The 14,036-nt window shown below is 52.8% G+C and overlaps 1 protein-coding gene across 2 annotated transcripts in view; it reads left to right on the top strand.

Moving 5' to 3' along the window:
* The first annotated feature begins 6 nt into the window (after positions 1-6).
* The window catches only part of Tub (TUB bipartite transcription factor), a 25,116-nt gene continuing 11,086 nt past the window's right edge, over positions 7-14,036 (top strand). For both annotated transcript variants that reach the window (XM_010615353.1, XM_010615352.1), the window contains exons 1-4: positions 7-113; positions 9,319-9,370; positions 9,723-9,885; positions 13,173-13,316. In XM_010615353.1, coding sequence (XP_010613655.1) covers positions 76-113; positions 9,319-9,370; positions 9,723-9,885; positions 13,173-13,316 — 397 coding nt within the window. In that variant the 5' untranslated portion in view covers positions 7-75. The remainder of the gene's footprint in view (positions 114-9,318; positions 9,371-9,722; positions 9,886-13,172; positions 13,317-14,036) is intronic.

The raw sequence follows: 14,036 nt of genomic DNA, 5'->3' as shown, positions 1-14,036 counted from the left end.
GGGAGCTGAGCAGGGCCCTCGCGCCGGCCCCTACCGGCCCAGACCTCCGCAGCCGCCGCCCCACCCCCGAGAGACATGACTTCCAAACCGCATTCCGACTGGATTCCCTACAGGTACGCGGCGTCGGCTCTTGCAACCCTTCCACTCGGGAGCTCGGGCAGGCCCATCACTCTCCATCTCTGTGGAGGTGGGGCATGGAGTGGGTCACCACGGACCCCAACCCCAGACTCGGGACACAGGACTGGCTTGCGACTAGGGCACCTCTGCCTTCCCCATCTTTCAGAAACGTTAGAAACGCTGGGGCCCCAAACCTGCTCCACCCCAGGATCTGTCCGGGTTGCTGTAACCGTCTTCATGGCTGCGTGGAGGAGGGGCGCAAACGGTTGTGAGCCCCCTCCGAGGCCTAGCACCCGGGCCGCACGCCTTTATAGCTTGCGCACGCACAGCGATAAAACTGCACGCTCGCAGCCACAGCTTATCTTCGCCTTGGGCCCAAAATGCCCCTGCTGGTCAGTACATGTTCTCAGAGAATGGATTTTTGGGGACAGTTAATTCTGAACCCAGACCACATGGCGGCTCAGATATGCATGCACCCATATATTTCTATAGACATCAGTTCAGATGCACACCTGCATGCAGAGCTATGCACATACACATCCTATATCTGGAGGATATTTGACAGGTACTATTCAGTCAGGTACTACTCAGTATCATCTACTTATGCATTTATTTATTGGACCTTGCATTTACGAGACAGGCGCAATGCCACTGAGTTAAATCCTGGCCTACTCCATCTTTTAGACTCAATAATTGGCTTCCTAACAGGCGTATCTCTGGAGGCACACCTGCTCACATAACACAGAATTGCCCTCGTGTGCTTAAAAGTACTCAAAACCTCAGGTGCACTCAGGGAAGCCTCCCTCTCTCTGTTCCCAGACACTGGTCTGACCCAAGGCTGGACAGCTTTTCCACTTGTGTGGGAGGAGGTCGACTGGTCTCCGGGCCTCACACAGGTGTAGGCTTTCCCCATCCATTCTACTCCAACTTTTCTATTACCAGCAAAGGAGCTCATTGCCATGGCAGCGCCAGATCCTTGGCCACCAGTTGGCTCTTTGGTTGCCATGGGCTACAGGACTGTCTCTAGGCCTCCTGGAGAGGCGTGTGTGTAAAGAGGGTGCTAGACTGCTAAGGACCACTTTTTACTGCTGACCCAGGTCCGTATTTCTGCAGGTGGCAGGATTTAGACCCTTAGAGCCACCTTGTAGGCACAGCCTGCTCTGGAGAAGGAACCCAGTCCCACTGACAGAAAGTTCAGAGCTTGTCCATGAGTCTGTCCAGACAGCATCCCAAATAAAACCAGCTGAAACTGCCCAAGGCTTGTTAAGAGCACATCTTTCTGCAAATAGGAAACCATGACTGGCCTGGGAATTCACGGTTTGTCTTGAGAATTGTTATGGCACCTAATTTCTGCTCCCGTGGGGTCTTCAGGGATTTCCAGGTTATTTGGAGTCCCCCCCCCCATGCACAGGTACACATATGACTCACCCACAGGTTCTCCTGCAGACATATGTATCTACAGCTGAGTCTTACATGGATCAGAGAGGTATTCCCATTGAGAACTTGGAGCTAGGGCATGCTAACTCAAAAGAGCATGTGTCCTAGACAAGACATCCAGGCTAGTGGCACAGGGAGTTTCTGGAACATCCTGGCATTTCTTGGCATATGTTTCCTAGAAGGTAGTGTGGCCCCAAAGAGTCTCTTATCCTTTCTAGGCTAATCAGAGGTTCCTGTGGGCTGAGTAGACTCCAGGGTGTAGCTGTGGAAGTACCAGGCTCCACACCCTGGAGTGTGGAAATACCATTCCAGACTGTGGAAGTACCTGTGTGAGTGGGGTTCAGGTACAAAGTAGTAGCTGCAGGCCGAGGAAGATGGGAGGAGGCACACATGCAGCTCTGGGGAAGATGACACATTTAAGGATCTGGCTGACTACAGTCTTAGCTAGGCTAGGACATGGCTCCCAGGAAGCCAAGGACTAAAGCACCTTGTTGAATGAATGTCTTGATCCCAGAAAGCATCTGCCTCACGCTGGGGAGCCTTAAGCCTGTTTCTGGGAAAGGGTATCCTCAGCAGGTAGGATTTTCTCTGGGAAATAACTCTGTTCTGAAGGACTCTGGTGTCCTGCAAGGAGTGATTGGTATCTGACCTAACCCAAGCCCAGCTCTCCATACCCCTTCTCCCTGCATTGTTCAGCCTAGAGCACAGAATCTTGACACCCTGGAAGCCTAGCCTAGAGGAGCAGGTAGGCACCCTGGTGGCTCTGCTCTACTTGCTTTCTCCATTCTTCTATCACTCTGCCTTCTCTGTACTAGGAAGGGAGGGTTCCAACTGGGGTGGTCTGTAGTCAGAAGTTGCAAGGATCTTTCCTTCCCTGTTGCGTCTTTCTGGGCATGTCCTGAACCTAGAAAAGGCTGCACTAGGGCGTATGCTTCCAAAATGTGGACCCCTGGGCTGAGAGGAGATGCAAATTGCCTCGTTCATTAACTGGGTTGCTGGTTGTAGGCAAAGCTCCCAGTTACAGAGGAAACTGGAACAGAGGACGGCAGGCATTTAATGTGCAGCTAGGGGTGGAGGGCAGCTTGTGTGCACGTACTTTCACTGGCTCAAGGTTTCCCTGATGTCACAGTATGTCAGAATTGCGATGTGGTGTTGGGCTTGGCCGAGAGGGGTCAGCTGACTTCTTGTTAGCACTGCTAGTGGGGTTTCTCTCCTGTGACAGTTGCAGCTTGCATTCCCTGGGCCCGACTCATTTTCCTCAAAGCAGTGATAGGTGGTGATAATCTTCTTACGAGTAATTTTGCCTGAGTTTGTAAGGATCGTGGATTACTCTCACATTCTGACTTAAAAGGGAGCCATTTTGTTTATAAAGTTGAACAACTGTAAAATTTTTCAGCCTATTTTTCTATTACCATTAACAATGACCATTTCAGTCAATATTCTTGAGGAGTATTAAATATCTGCAATGTATAACTTTACAACCTTTTTTTAAATTGCAGCGGGGTAGAACCCTGAGCGTCAGGAAGGACTGTGGCCACAGGTTTATTGTAGGACCACGATGAGTACAAGTGATGACCAAGCTATACTTGGTGCTCTTGTCTGCATGGTCCTGATACCAGTGTCTGTTGTTTCCCTCACCAAGTTATGAACTTCTTCTTCTTTTTTTGGTATGGGGATTAAACTTGGGGCCTTGCGCTTGTGAGGAAGGCAGTGGCACCACTGAGCCCAAGTTATGAACTTCTTGAAAGCAGGGACATTATGTGGTTCCTGGCTGTGTCCCCAGCACAACCCAGGGTAGATAAGATGCTCACTTCTTTGAGTCAGTGTTATTCTTGTGTAGCCTTTAGGGCAGTGGTGGTGAGCCTGTGGCATGTGTGCTGCAGCGGGCTGTTTGTATCACTGAAAGCTCTAAAACATTCACCATCACTACTTTAGGGCTTCCTCAGCTTTCCTGGTCCCACACCTGGGTTCTCAGCACACAGGAGGGATACAGTGCTCTCCTGTTATAGTGGGGCCCCCTGGACCCCTGCTCAGAAGGCCCGGATCTAGGTCACTGAAGGAGAATCTTAGGCTGCAGCACTCTGTAAGGGTTCCCTGTGGCACCCCTGCCAAATACCTTTACCAGCTAGCTGGCTGTGACTGTGGAAAGTTCTGCTGTGGGCTGTGCCTAAGCATGGCTCCAGACTCCCTCTTCTCTTGGCCCTTGTTAAGCATCTTTTGCCACTTACTCCCTTTTCTTTCTGGGGAGCAGTGGGATTGATTACTGACTGAGCAGGACTCCCAACTATTTCATTCTGCTGCTGGGTTTAGCCTCAGAGGTACCTTGCTGTGTGGGACCACCACTTCACCTCTGGCCTTTCCTAGCAGCTTCAGTTTCCTTTTGTTCCTAGACCGTGGCTCTTGCTCTTCATTTGCGTGGCCAAGCATTAACATCACCTACAGCACTTGCTTTTATAAAAAAGAGCTTGGGCCTGGGATTTAGCTCAGTGGTTCTGCAGCCTGCCTCGCAAGCACCAGGACCTGAGTTCAATCCCCGTACCTAAATAAATAAATGAAGCGTTTCAGGTGGGTCGATTCTCGTGTGTTCCCCTACAGTTCTGAATTTCCAGGACAGGGTTAGCTGACCTCTAGAGAGAAGTTTCAGTGCATTTGATACTTTGGGAACCACCAGCTGGAGTGGAGCTGGCCTCATCCCCTGAGGCTGGAACTCCTGTGAGTAGCATAGTCCTCTCTCTTCTGGAGCTGCTCCCATTCCCACCGTGCTCCAAGAAGCTACTAGGCAATGGGAGCCACACATAGGAACTTGCTAGGTCTGGCATAGGGCACAGAGTTGCAGCCAGACACTCTGGGAGACCTGTCCTCTGCTGACGGCCATTTCTCTGATTCCTGGGTCCAGCAGGGGCAGCTTGCATGGTTCTTTCTGGGGGGAAAGAATGAGGACAGGAAGAGGAGAGGGCACAGTGGCCATGGAGAGAGTATCCGCATGGTTGAGTCTGTCCTACGTTGTCCTGGCCCCCAGGCCTCTGGGTGATAGTAGTGGATTAGCTGGTTCTTTTAAGGTGGAGTGTAAAAAGAGAAGAATGGAGACAGGTTTCCTAAATATGCTGGACACGTCTGGCTTTCCGGTTTACAGGAAGAGTGCCCTCCTCCCCATGCTTTTGATCCCTTGCGTCAGTCACGGTTTACTTCCTACATATCTGTGAGAGCGAGTAGAAGTAGGAAAGCTGGCTCCCTGGAAGGTAAAGTTGCCGCATTGTTGGCCCTGGGCAGAACAGTTAGATTGGTGGACACTGCAGACTGGAGCCAGTGGGTGGTGCTGTCCTGGGCCTCCTCGGTCTGGTCCCCACATGAGGTGACCATAATGAAGGAGCTGCAAGGGTCAGCTGAAGACCCATCCATCAGTGCCCTGACTGTCCCAGTCTGTTGGCAGGGCTGCAGCTGGCAGCCTGAGCTTGGCAGTGATTCCATAATTGGCGCTGGAGTCATTAAAAAGCCATCACTGTCTCCCTGCATGGTTATCGTGTAGTATAGCCTAGAACAGTGCCCATGAGAAAGGCTAGGAGGTGCTGGTGAGGAAGACAGACGCCTTAGGAATGATGGTACAGAGATGAGGAGGCTGGGCCAGAGAGGGAGCTGGGCTGCTTAGTGAGAGAGGAGCTCCAGTTCTGCTCTCGCCCTGGGGACTGCCGTCATTGTTGTCATTGTTCTCCACCACAGGCTGCTGTGTGCCAGGGATTCTTTGTTATTCACTCAGGAGAGATGTTGTGCGCTTGGATGCCTTGTCCTTAGACAGGAACACTCTCCTAGTACAAGCTTGTCACTTCCAGGTGACTGTGGTCTGCCTAGTCCCCTTGCAGCTCCCCTAGAAACCTGTGCTTTCCAAGGAACCCAGTTTTTCCCAGGCGTCCTGCTCACTCTCAGAGCTTCCTGGTGTTGGTGGTTTATTGTAGGCTGTCTTAGATGGGTCTTCTCAGCCAGGTGCATGCTGCATCCGGCCAGCTGCTGCCCCTGCCGTGCACGCTCCCCTCCTTCGGGGTACCAGGACACACCTGGTGGTGAGTGAGCTGGTGGGCAGCTCACAGGGCACTTCTGAGGCATCTGAGGGTCTGGAATCTCTTTCGGAAGCTTTGCTCTTAGGTTCATCTATCTCTGAAGGCTCTGGGTGAGTCCTTTCTACCTGCAGTCTTATCCAGTAATCAGTGTTCCTAAAGCTTGTGGGTCTTTGTCCTTCCTCCTGGGGAATGGGGACAGAAGGAGAAGAAACATGTTTACAGAAAGTTACCTCTTGCCCCAGGCATAACTGTGGAATGCCCACTGCATTGTGACAGTGCCTGTGGTAGGAAACCACCTTCCCTGAGTGTATAAGGACATTAGGGGACACAGGTTAGTGAATCTGGAGTTTTCTGCAAGCACCTTTTGTCAGTTGAGTTGCTGCTGTGAGGCAGCTTTTCTGTGTGAAAAGTAAAGTGGCTTTACTGATGTGAGCTTTACCTCTCAGCTAAGTGTTCTCTTGTAAATGAATAGAAATTCACATTGGCACCATAGAAGCCATCTTGTTTGTCCTGCTCATCCAAGACCAGTGTAGGTGTGACCCAGGGGACTGCGTCTATCTCTGGCAGTGCCACCTGAAAGTAGATATGGCTTGTGACATCTCAGTCAACTGTGAAATGGGAATGGTGACAAGAGGCCCGAGAGGAAGCCAGCACGCCTCATGAAAATCGCACAGGGACTTCTGTGGCTAGGACACCAGCAAACTGATTGTGAGGATAACAGGCTGCCCAGATCCAGGTCTGGAGCTCAGCAAGCATAACGCAGCTGGGCTTCAGATCCCATTACTTCTGCCATTGGGGTGCAGTTGCACCGAGTGCAGACTGTGCTTTTTTCATATTCTGGAAGTAATGGATGGGTATGCACTGCTAGTGGAGCTGACGACGATAGTCAGTGAGGTTTAGAAGTTAGTCTGTGTCTTAGTCAGCTGGGACAAAATACCTGATTCGTGCATCTTAAAGGAGGCAAGTTTTATTTTGCCTCACAGTTTCTGTGGGTTTATTCCACGGTCACCTGGCTTCAAGGCAGAAATTGTGTGGTGGACATGATACCATGTGATATTCCTGAGAGATACATTCCAGGTTTTTGTGTATAGTGAGCAAAGTATTGCAAGGGTACACCCAATGGGAAAAGAAAAAGCAGCTACATATATTGAACATAATAGGAAGGTGTGCTTAGGGCACAGAAGTGGCCAAAACACAAATGTGGCGCTGGGAAGGCAGGGGAATAGGAAAAAGATGGAGATGAATCAGGATTTCAGATTTTTTGGGGGGTGGGTACCAGGGATTGAACTCCGATCCTTGCACTTGTGAGGCAGGTGGTAATACCACTGAGCTAAATCCCCAGCCCAGGCTTTCAGATTTTAAAAGATGTGCACCCTACCCCAGGTGCCTCTCACTGAACTCTGGATAAGAGTGACAGAAATGATTGACAGAGTGCTGAGTCATGTCAGGGGCTCCTTACTATGCAGGACTTTCCCAGAGTTCATTCTGTTGTAATCACATACTGGAGATGCAGTCCCCATGTGTGAACCTTTAACAAGCTTCAAGTGAGGAAAGGCTAACCGAAGGTCAGGCCATGAGATCTAACGTGCGTGTGCTCTGAGCTGGAGCTTTAGAAATTTCCTGCATCTTTAGTATTTTATTTTTGCTTCTCTTAGGAACAATAGAAGGAGGATTGGCCCTGGGTTGTTGCCCAAATTTAGGTGGATGGACGGGGAGTGGTCTCTAAGTCCCAGTTGCGTTACTTATACTAGATGGGCTGCTCCAGTCCTGGAGGCCAGAAAGCAGAGGGAAAAAAGGGAGGAGCTGGGGGCGAGAACGCTCCCTTCCAGATCCTGCCTCAGTGACCCACCTCTAACCAGGCCCCAGCTCCTGACAGCAAATACGCACCCCCGGGATCCAATCACCTTTCAAGCCCATGAGACTTTTGGGGCACGTGTTAGATCTAGACCACAGCAGTCTGTGAGCAAGTGCTTTGCTTTTGGGACACTCAGATTTTGGGTCACTCAGACAGTTACTTGAGGTACAGAGATGGTGCAGGGGTGCGGCCTTGCAGGCTTGGCAAGACCCACAGGAGTCTTGCTTATTCTGGACCCTCAGCGTTTCTTCAGAAGCTCTCTCTCCCCCTCCACCCTGTGGGATGTAATTTCCATGATGAAACGTTTCCGTCAGCCAGCTCAAATTTTTAGGGAGTGGTTCAGTACTCCTCTGGACCTGGTGATATTCTCTTAAGCAAATGGACTGTTACAAGAAGACAGAGGCCCAGAGGCATGTCTCTTGAATGTTGTTTTCTCCTTTGATCTTCTGGCAGCTGAGGGTTTGGTGAATGAGGCAGTTTTTTGCATAGCTCCACGTCACAGTTGAGGCTCTTCTGATTTGCAGAAGGGTACCAGGAAAGGCCTCTCCAGATGTCAGGTAGGGAGACAGCAGCCAGTTACAAAGATGCATCGTGTAGCCAAGGAGGTGGGTGGGTGAAGCCAGAAGTAGGTAGTGGCCAGTCTGTGGTAAGTGGACTTCCTCCCTCTAAGGGATGTATAGGTCCATGATTGTTCCAGCTAGAAAGGGCAAGCTGTCAGTAGGAGTTGGAAATGGCTTCACCTTTTCTTTGGAGTGACTTGACTTTATCTTTTCTTCTCACACATACTGTATCCACCGTCACAAAGAAGGCCCACTTCTCACACAGGTTCGTGCATGCATGTGCGCATAAGCATAAGATGTACTCCACACACTCCTTATAACCCACACAAACCTAACGGCTTGGGTCTGGCTAAGCAGGTACTCACCTATGGGTCCCGTTCAGGAGCTGACTCCAGTATGCTCATGCCAGGGCTGCCTGGGTCTTCCCAGAGCTCAGATCTGCAGGCTCCATCTCCATCCCATTCAGCTGCTCTGCTCTTGGCTTTTTATTAAATTTGGGCCGAGGGTGACTTGAGCTAGCAAGAAGGCTAAGTGGTTATCCTACATATGCTCTGGGAGAGATGGGGCTCAACAGTTTGGTAACCCCAGTGCTGTCTGTGCCATGTCTGTGGTCCAGGAAGGATTTGGTGGCTGATTGCTGTGCTGTGCATTGACCTGTCGTGTCCACCCCATAGACATCTCCACCCAGCCCTAGCCCTTCCCTGGCGCTGATTAGTTTCTTAGCCTCCTTTTCCCAGATGAAGGGGATCCACTGCCCTCTTTAAAGAGGTAAAGGAGATGGATAGTATCAACACCTCTACTTGGCATAGAATGAGCCAGGAGTTTGGATCAGAAGAGGGTCTGCCCTCAGAGGACCCAGCCTTTTCCAGAAAGGGTGGAGAAGGAAGAGAAATCTGGTGAGATCCCCGTAATGACTTGGAGGAAGCCGGAACCTGAGTTGGAAGGCTGACTTTGGGCCTGGCTTGTGGCTGATGCCTCTCCATGGGTTCTCCCAGATCTTAATTAAACCTGATCCTGCTCCAAAGTGTGGAGGGTGGGAGGAGTTTGACTCATCCTGTTCTTACTGGAACAGGCTGCCTAGGACATCCTTGTAGCAGTGGGTACTAGCAGGAAACAAGCTCCCAAAGTTGCAGAAATACGGCTCAAGCCTCCATCCTTCCTCCCTCCATCAAGTGGGCTCACAGAGTCTGGGGAGCTGTGATGGGAGGGTTTTAAAGGACTCATGGATATGGCAGGTTCGGGGCTATATCCTGCCATCTCATGGGTAGGCCCTGAGTACTAATGTCTCCCTCTGCAGTGTCTTAGATGATGAGGGCAGCAACCTGAGGCAGCAGAAGCTTGACCGGCAGGTGAGTGAGGGCAGGGCTGGGAGAAGGGGCAGTCTGGGCTGGTGTACCTGAGGGCACAGGGGAAGGGCTGTCCCTCTTCCTGGGGTGATCTTATGTGATGGAGAAGAAGAGAGCTGGGCTCTTTCCTTTACCAGCTCAGTGTTAACCCTGCCCCTTTGCACAAGGCTTCGGCCAGGCAGGCGGCTAGCATGACTGCAGTTGGAGGGCTGGATGTCTTGGAGTGCCTTCGACAGGGGAGTGCTCTGGACCCCAGTCCAGGGATGCACCGACCTCTCCAGCCCCACTCTGGGAGCGCACCCTCCTGGTGGAGGTGAGGGCCAGCCCTTCTCTAAGCCAGCCCTGTGCTCTACAGCGGGCCCTGCTGGAGCAGAAGCAGAAGAAGAAACGCCAGGAGCCCCTGATGGTGCAGGCCAATGCCGACGGGCGTCCCCGGAGCCGGCGGGCCCGGCAGTCAGAGGAGCAGGCCCCTCTGGTGGAGTCCTACCTCAGCAGCAGTGGCAGCACCAGCTACCAAGGTACATCCTGTCACCTCCTGGTGGCAGCCAGCTTAGGAGACCACCCCCACCCCGCAGTGTGATTCTACACCCCCATCATGGCTTTGGGGAGCCCCTCAGGGTTTCCCTGCTGACCTGGGGGACTTGTCCTGTTAGGATTTGCCCAGGCTGAGTGTGTTACCCAGCCCAGGTGGACAGCAGGGTGGGGTGGGCAGAGTACTCAGGGTCTCAGCTCCTGAGTCAGCTGTGGAAGCCAGAACCTAAAACTTTGTGAATCTGGAAATACAAAGGTCTAAGTTTCTGATCTGCAGCATTTGACGGAGAGCAGGAGGCAACCTCTAAGAGCAGAAGAGTGTACTCCCCACCGGCACTGTCTCCTGAGAGGAATCCATCTCAACGTCCTCCCCCCACCAGCTGGGGTCTCCCGGGACACCTACTGTTTTCTTCTTCCTTGAGTCCTCTGTACCTTCCATCCGCCTGTCTTCTGACCCGCGGATTCCTGTCCCTGGCTAGGACTCCTTCAGAGCTGTAGTGGCCCACAGTCTACCACTGCTGCCCTCATACACTAAATTCTCAGCACAGCCTGCCTTTGACACTTCTGGGAGGGGATAGCCCCTTCAGATCCCTGCACTGGAGACCTTCCCGCCTGCCTAGATTAGGTTCATTGCCCCCCCCAGAAGGATTAGTCTCTAAATTTGAGAGATTCCATCACCACTGCCCCCTGCTGGGCTGGTGCTGATCACGCAGGTGGCTGCTCCCTGAAGTGCAACAGTAACACTGAGAAGGTTGCTGGCACCCGTTTTTTGCAGGTAGGAAGCAGCTGTGGTACTCCCTTTCCTTTGTGGCTTGTCTCCAACCTGGAGCCTCCAGCCGCATTGAACTGCTGGCTTTGTCCCCCAGCCTTGCAGTGTCTCAGGTTCTTTACGTTCTTCTGACCAGCCCTCGTGTACCGGTACCCTGATCTGTGCCTGGGAGGGCACCAATTTGGTCTCTTTCACCTATGCCTAGATTGTGGTTGCAAGCTGTAGATATAAGCATGGTCCCCTCTGTGTGTGCACAGACTCCCCAAGGAAGCCCATCTCGTTTCTGATAATAAAGCTGTCTTTGGGCATTTTCCAGGACTAAACGTGGTGGAAGGCGCTTAGTCTGTATTCTCCCTGCTTCCTCACAGTAACTCATTAGCCCCACATGGTTGATAAGGCACGGGCTCAGAGTGGTGCAGCAACCTGCCTGTGGTACCCTGGTAGTGAGCAGCAGGTCTAGAGTAGCTGTGGGTATGATCAGACTCTTAAGTGGTCTTTCTACAGTATTGGGCTGCCTCCCTGCCAGGAGCTTCTTTGTGGCAATTCTTCCTTGTGTACATCAATTTAGCACTCTGGACCTTACCTCGTATATCTGTAATCCACTTGAGAGACCTTTCGGGAGGAAGACGGACCACAGGCCAGCTGCTCTAGTAGCCTCTTCCCCACTCCTCTGGGGGAGCCATCCCAAGGGTGGCAGGCCATGGCACACTGAGGAAAGGCAGCCGTTGTCCTGGGGCCTGTGGAGCTTGGCCTGCTGCTCTACGGGCATCACAGCCCCAGCTCTGCCAATCATGTTACCTGAGCCTTTGAGGCTGCATATGGGATAAGAGCCTAGCAGGTTATAGCTGGTAGGTTCCACAGGGACTGTGGCCCTGCCCCTTAGTGCCCAAGGTGCATGCCTTGAGGAGTCGCTGATGTGGAGGAGGTGGAGGAGGTTGGCAGGGCTTTCTTGAGCTCTTACAGTGGGCCTCATGGGGTGGAGCCTGGAGAAGGCTGCGCTGAAAGAGAGCACCTCAAGGTGTTTGTTGCTGCAGTGGAAGACGAGTTTCTGGTCCTGCCAATTAGGCTACTTGCTCATTTAGGAGTGGGGGCATTTACCGTCTCGGATCTCTTTCTTCCACTATAAAATGAGGAAAAGTCTGTCTTAGAGCTTTGAAAGTTGAAGGAACTGCAAACTCAGCTGATTGCTATTCCCTGCTGAGAGTCCAGAGCAAGGCAGGCCCCCAGGGTCCTTCCTGCAAGGGACATCTGACATTTGTGAGGTACATGCTGCTTCTCTGGGGGACCCAATCTTTGTGTCTTTGTGTGTCTCCCAGTAATGGAGAAAACATGGGGAGGCTGCTCGACCCAATGCTGACCTGGGAGCACTGGTGCATCTGAGACTTCCCCTGCCCCTCCTGTGGCCTTTGCTGCCTCCTGCTCTGCCCTCTGCTGGCTGCTGGTGTTAAATACATGGGGATGTTCAGAGAGAAAGAACTGATGCTTCTCCCAGGAAAGTTTTTGACCTGCCATTGTGCTCATCCATGGTCCACATTCATCCATTTCCTATAATTTATCGAGGACCTACTTTGTGTCAGGCTCTGGACAAGAAGCTTGGGTCCCTGGTGAGCACAGATGGGTGTGGTCTCTGTTTTCCTGGACCTTATGGTCCAGGTGGAGAGGCTGTTACAGATGGTCACAGCTGGAAAGAAGCCAGGCTCTGTGAGGGAAGACAGGGCACCTAGAGCCAGGGTGGCTTCTTGACCTGGAACCTGCAGGACGAATGAGACTTACACGGACAGGGGATGGCAGTGAATGCAGTGGGAACAGCCAGAATGAGGCTCCCGTGGCAAGGGCGTAAGTAAGTGCAGGCAAGGTCTGAAAGAGCTGCTATGGGCGGAACTCTTGGTTCCCAGGCAGTGGTGTAGTTAGGTCAAGGGGAAGGAAGTTAGAGAAGCCCAACATGCAGGAGAGTATTGGTCTTCATTTCACGAGCAATCAGAAACTCTTCAACAATTGTGAGCAGATCGCGGTCCTGCTGTTGGCAAAGGTGGAGCCCACCAGCTGCAGCCTTTCTGCAACTCCCTGTTGGTGTGTGTGGCTCTGTTCCTCCTGGAGATCTTCCTCCAGGTGCTCCCTGAGGTTCCACGCAGGCTCCCTGTGCTTGCCCTGGCCGTGGTCTCTTCAAGAAAATGCAGCCTTTGCATCCTCCTCCATTCCTTGGCCCACATTCTCACAGACATACCCTGCCCCTGCCTGGACTCAGAACCGTTCTCTAGCCCAGAGCTTTGGTTGCTGTTTGTTGGCTGACCGCTGCTTTGGCCTGGTGTTGACCTCATCATCCGAGGCTGGGGCACCACTCTGCAGCAAGGCCTGCTGTAGACCTTTGCCCTGTAGGGACAGAGCGGGCGCAGGAGGCAGCACGGCATGTGTTGGGAGAGGGACGAGAACCATGCTGGGAACCGTTGGGGGGCCTGGACTCACCCAATGTCCATTTTCCTCTGTCATGGGTTCTCTCCTGAGCAGCTCAAGAGGCCGACTCACTTGCCAGTGTGCAGCTGGGAGCCACCCGCCCAACAGCACCAGCCTCAGCCAAGAGAACCAAGTCAGCAGCTGCATCGGGGGGCCAGGGTGGGGCCTCTAAGAAGGAGAAGAAGGGAAAGCACAAAGGTTAGCTCGCCTTCTCCACAGCGCCCTCCCTGCCAGCAGGCCCCACTGTGGGGTTGGGGGAGGCTCATCTTCCTAACTACTAACTGGTATCCGGGGGCTCACCAGCTAACCTGCAGGCTTGTCTGACTCGTGGGGTGTCTGGGTTAGCCTGTATGGACTACCCTTGCTTCTTTCCCTGCTTTGGCCTGCGCTCCCCTATGCTGGCCGCCGGGCCAGGACACTGCCTGATAGGGGCTGTCTGCCTCCCGGCAGCCTGTCCTTGTGCAGTGTCCGTGCTCCCTCCACGTGTGTGCTTCCCTAGACCCCGCTGTGGGCCACAGACCCGTCTGTTCCCTCTACTCCTCCCCAGAGCACAGATCCTTAGGGATCGAGGACTGTCATGGCGGCCCCAACCCTGAGTCCTGTCTCCTGGCTAAATACCCTCTTTCCTCAACCCTTGTTCACGGGCCGTGATTTCCAGGCTGCTGTGTCAGTTGGACGGTGCTGTGCCAGCGTCCATGGGCTTCTGGTGCTGGCTGTAGCACTGGGCCTGGCTCAGCCAGGCAGAATGGCTGCCACCTGTGTGGGCCAGACCTTGCTTCTGCCAGTAGAGCTGGGGCAGACAGGGCAGAGAGTTTGACATGGGATGAAGATCCACGGTGTTTCTTCCCCCACCCCGCTGCAGTGATGTGCATGTTATATTGTGTGTGTGAGAGAGAAGAGAGAGAGAGAGAGAGAGAG

Source organism: Fukomys damarensis, unplaced genomic scaffold (assembly GCF_012274545.1).
Source record: "Fukomys damarensis isolate Sample0158 unplaced genomic scaffold, DMR_v1.0_HiC HiC_scaffold_16, whole genome shotgun sequence".
NCBI classification, from domain to species: domain Eukaryota; kingdom Metazoa; phylum Chordata; class Mammalia; order Rodentia; family Bathyergidae; genus Fukomys; species Fukomys damarensis.
The sequence above is the reverse complement of the archived record's forward strand: the minus strand, read 5'-3'. Positions and strand labels throughout refer to the sequence as shown.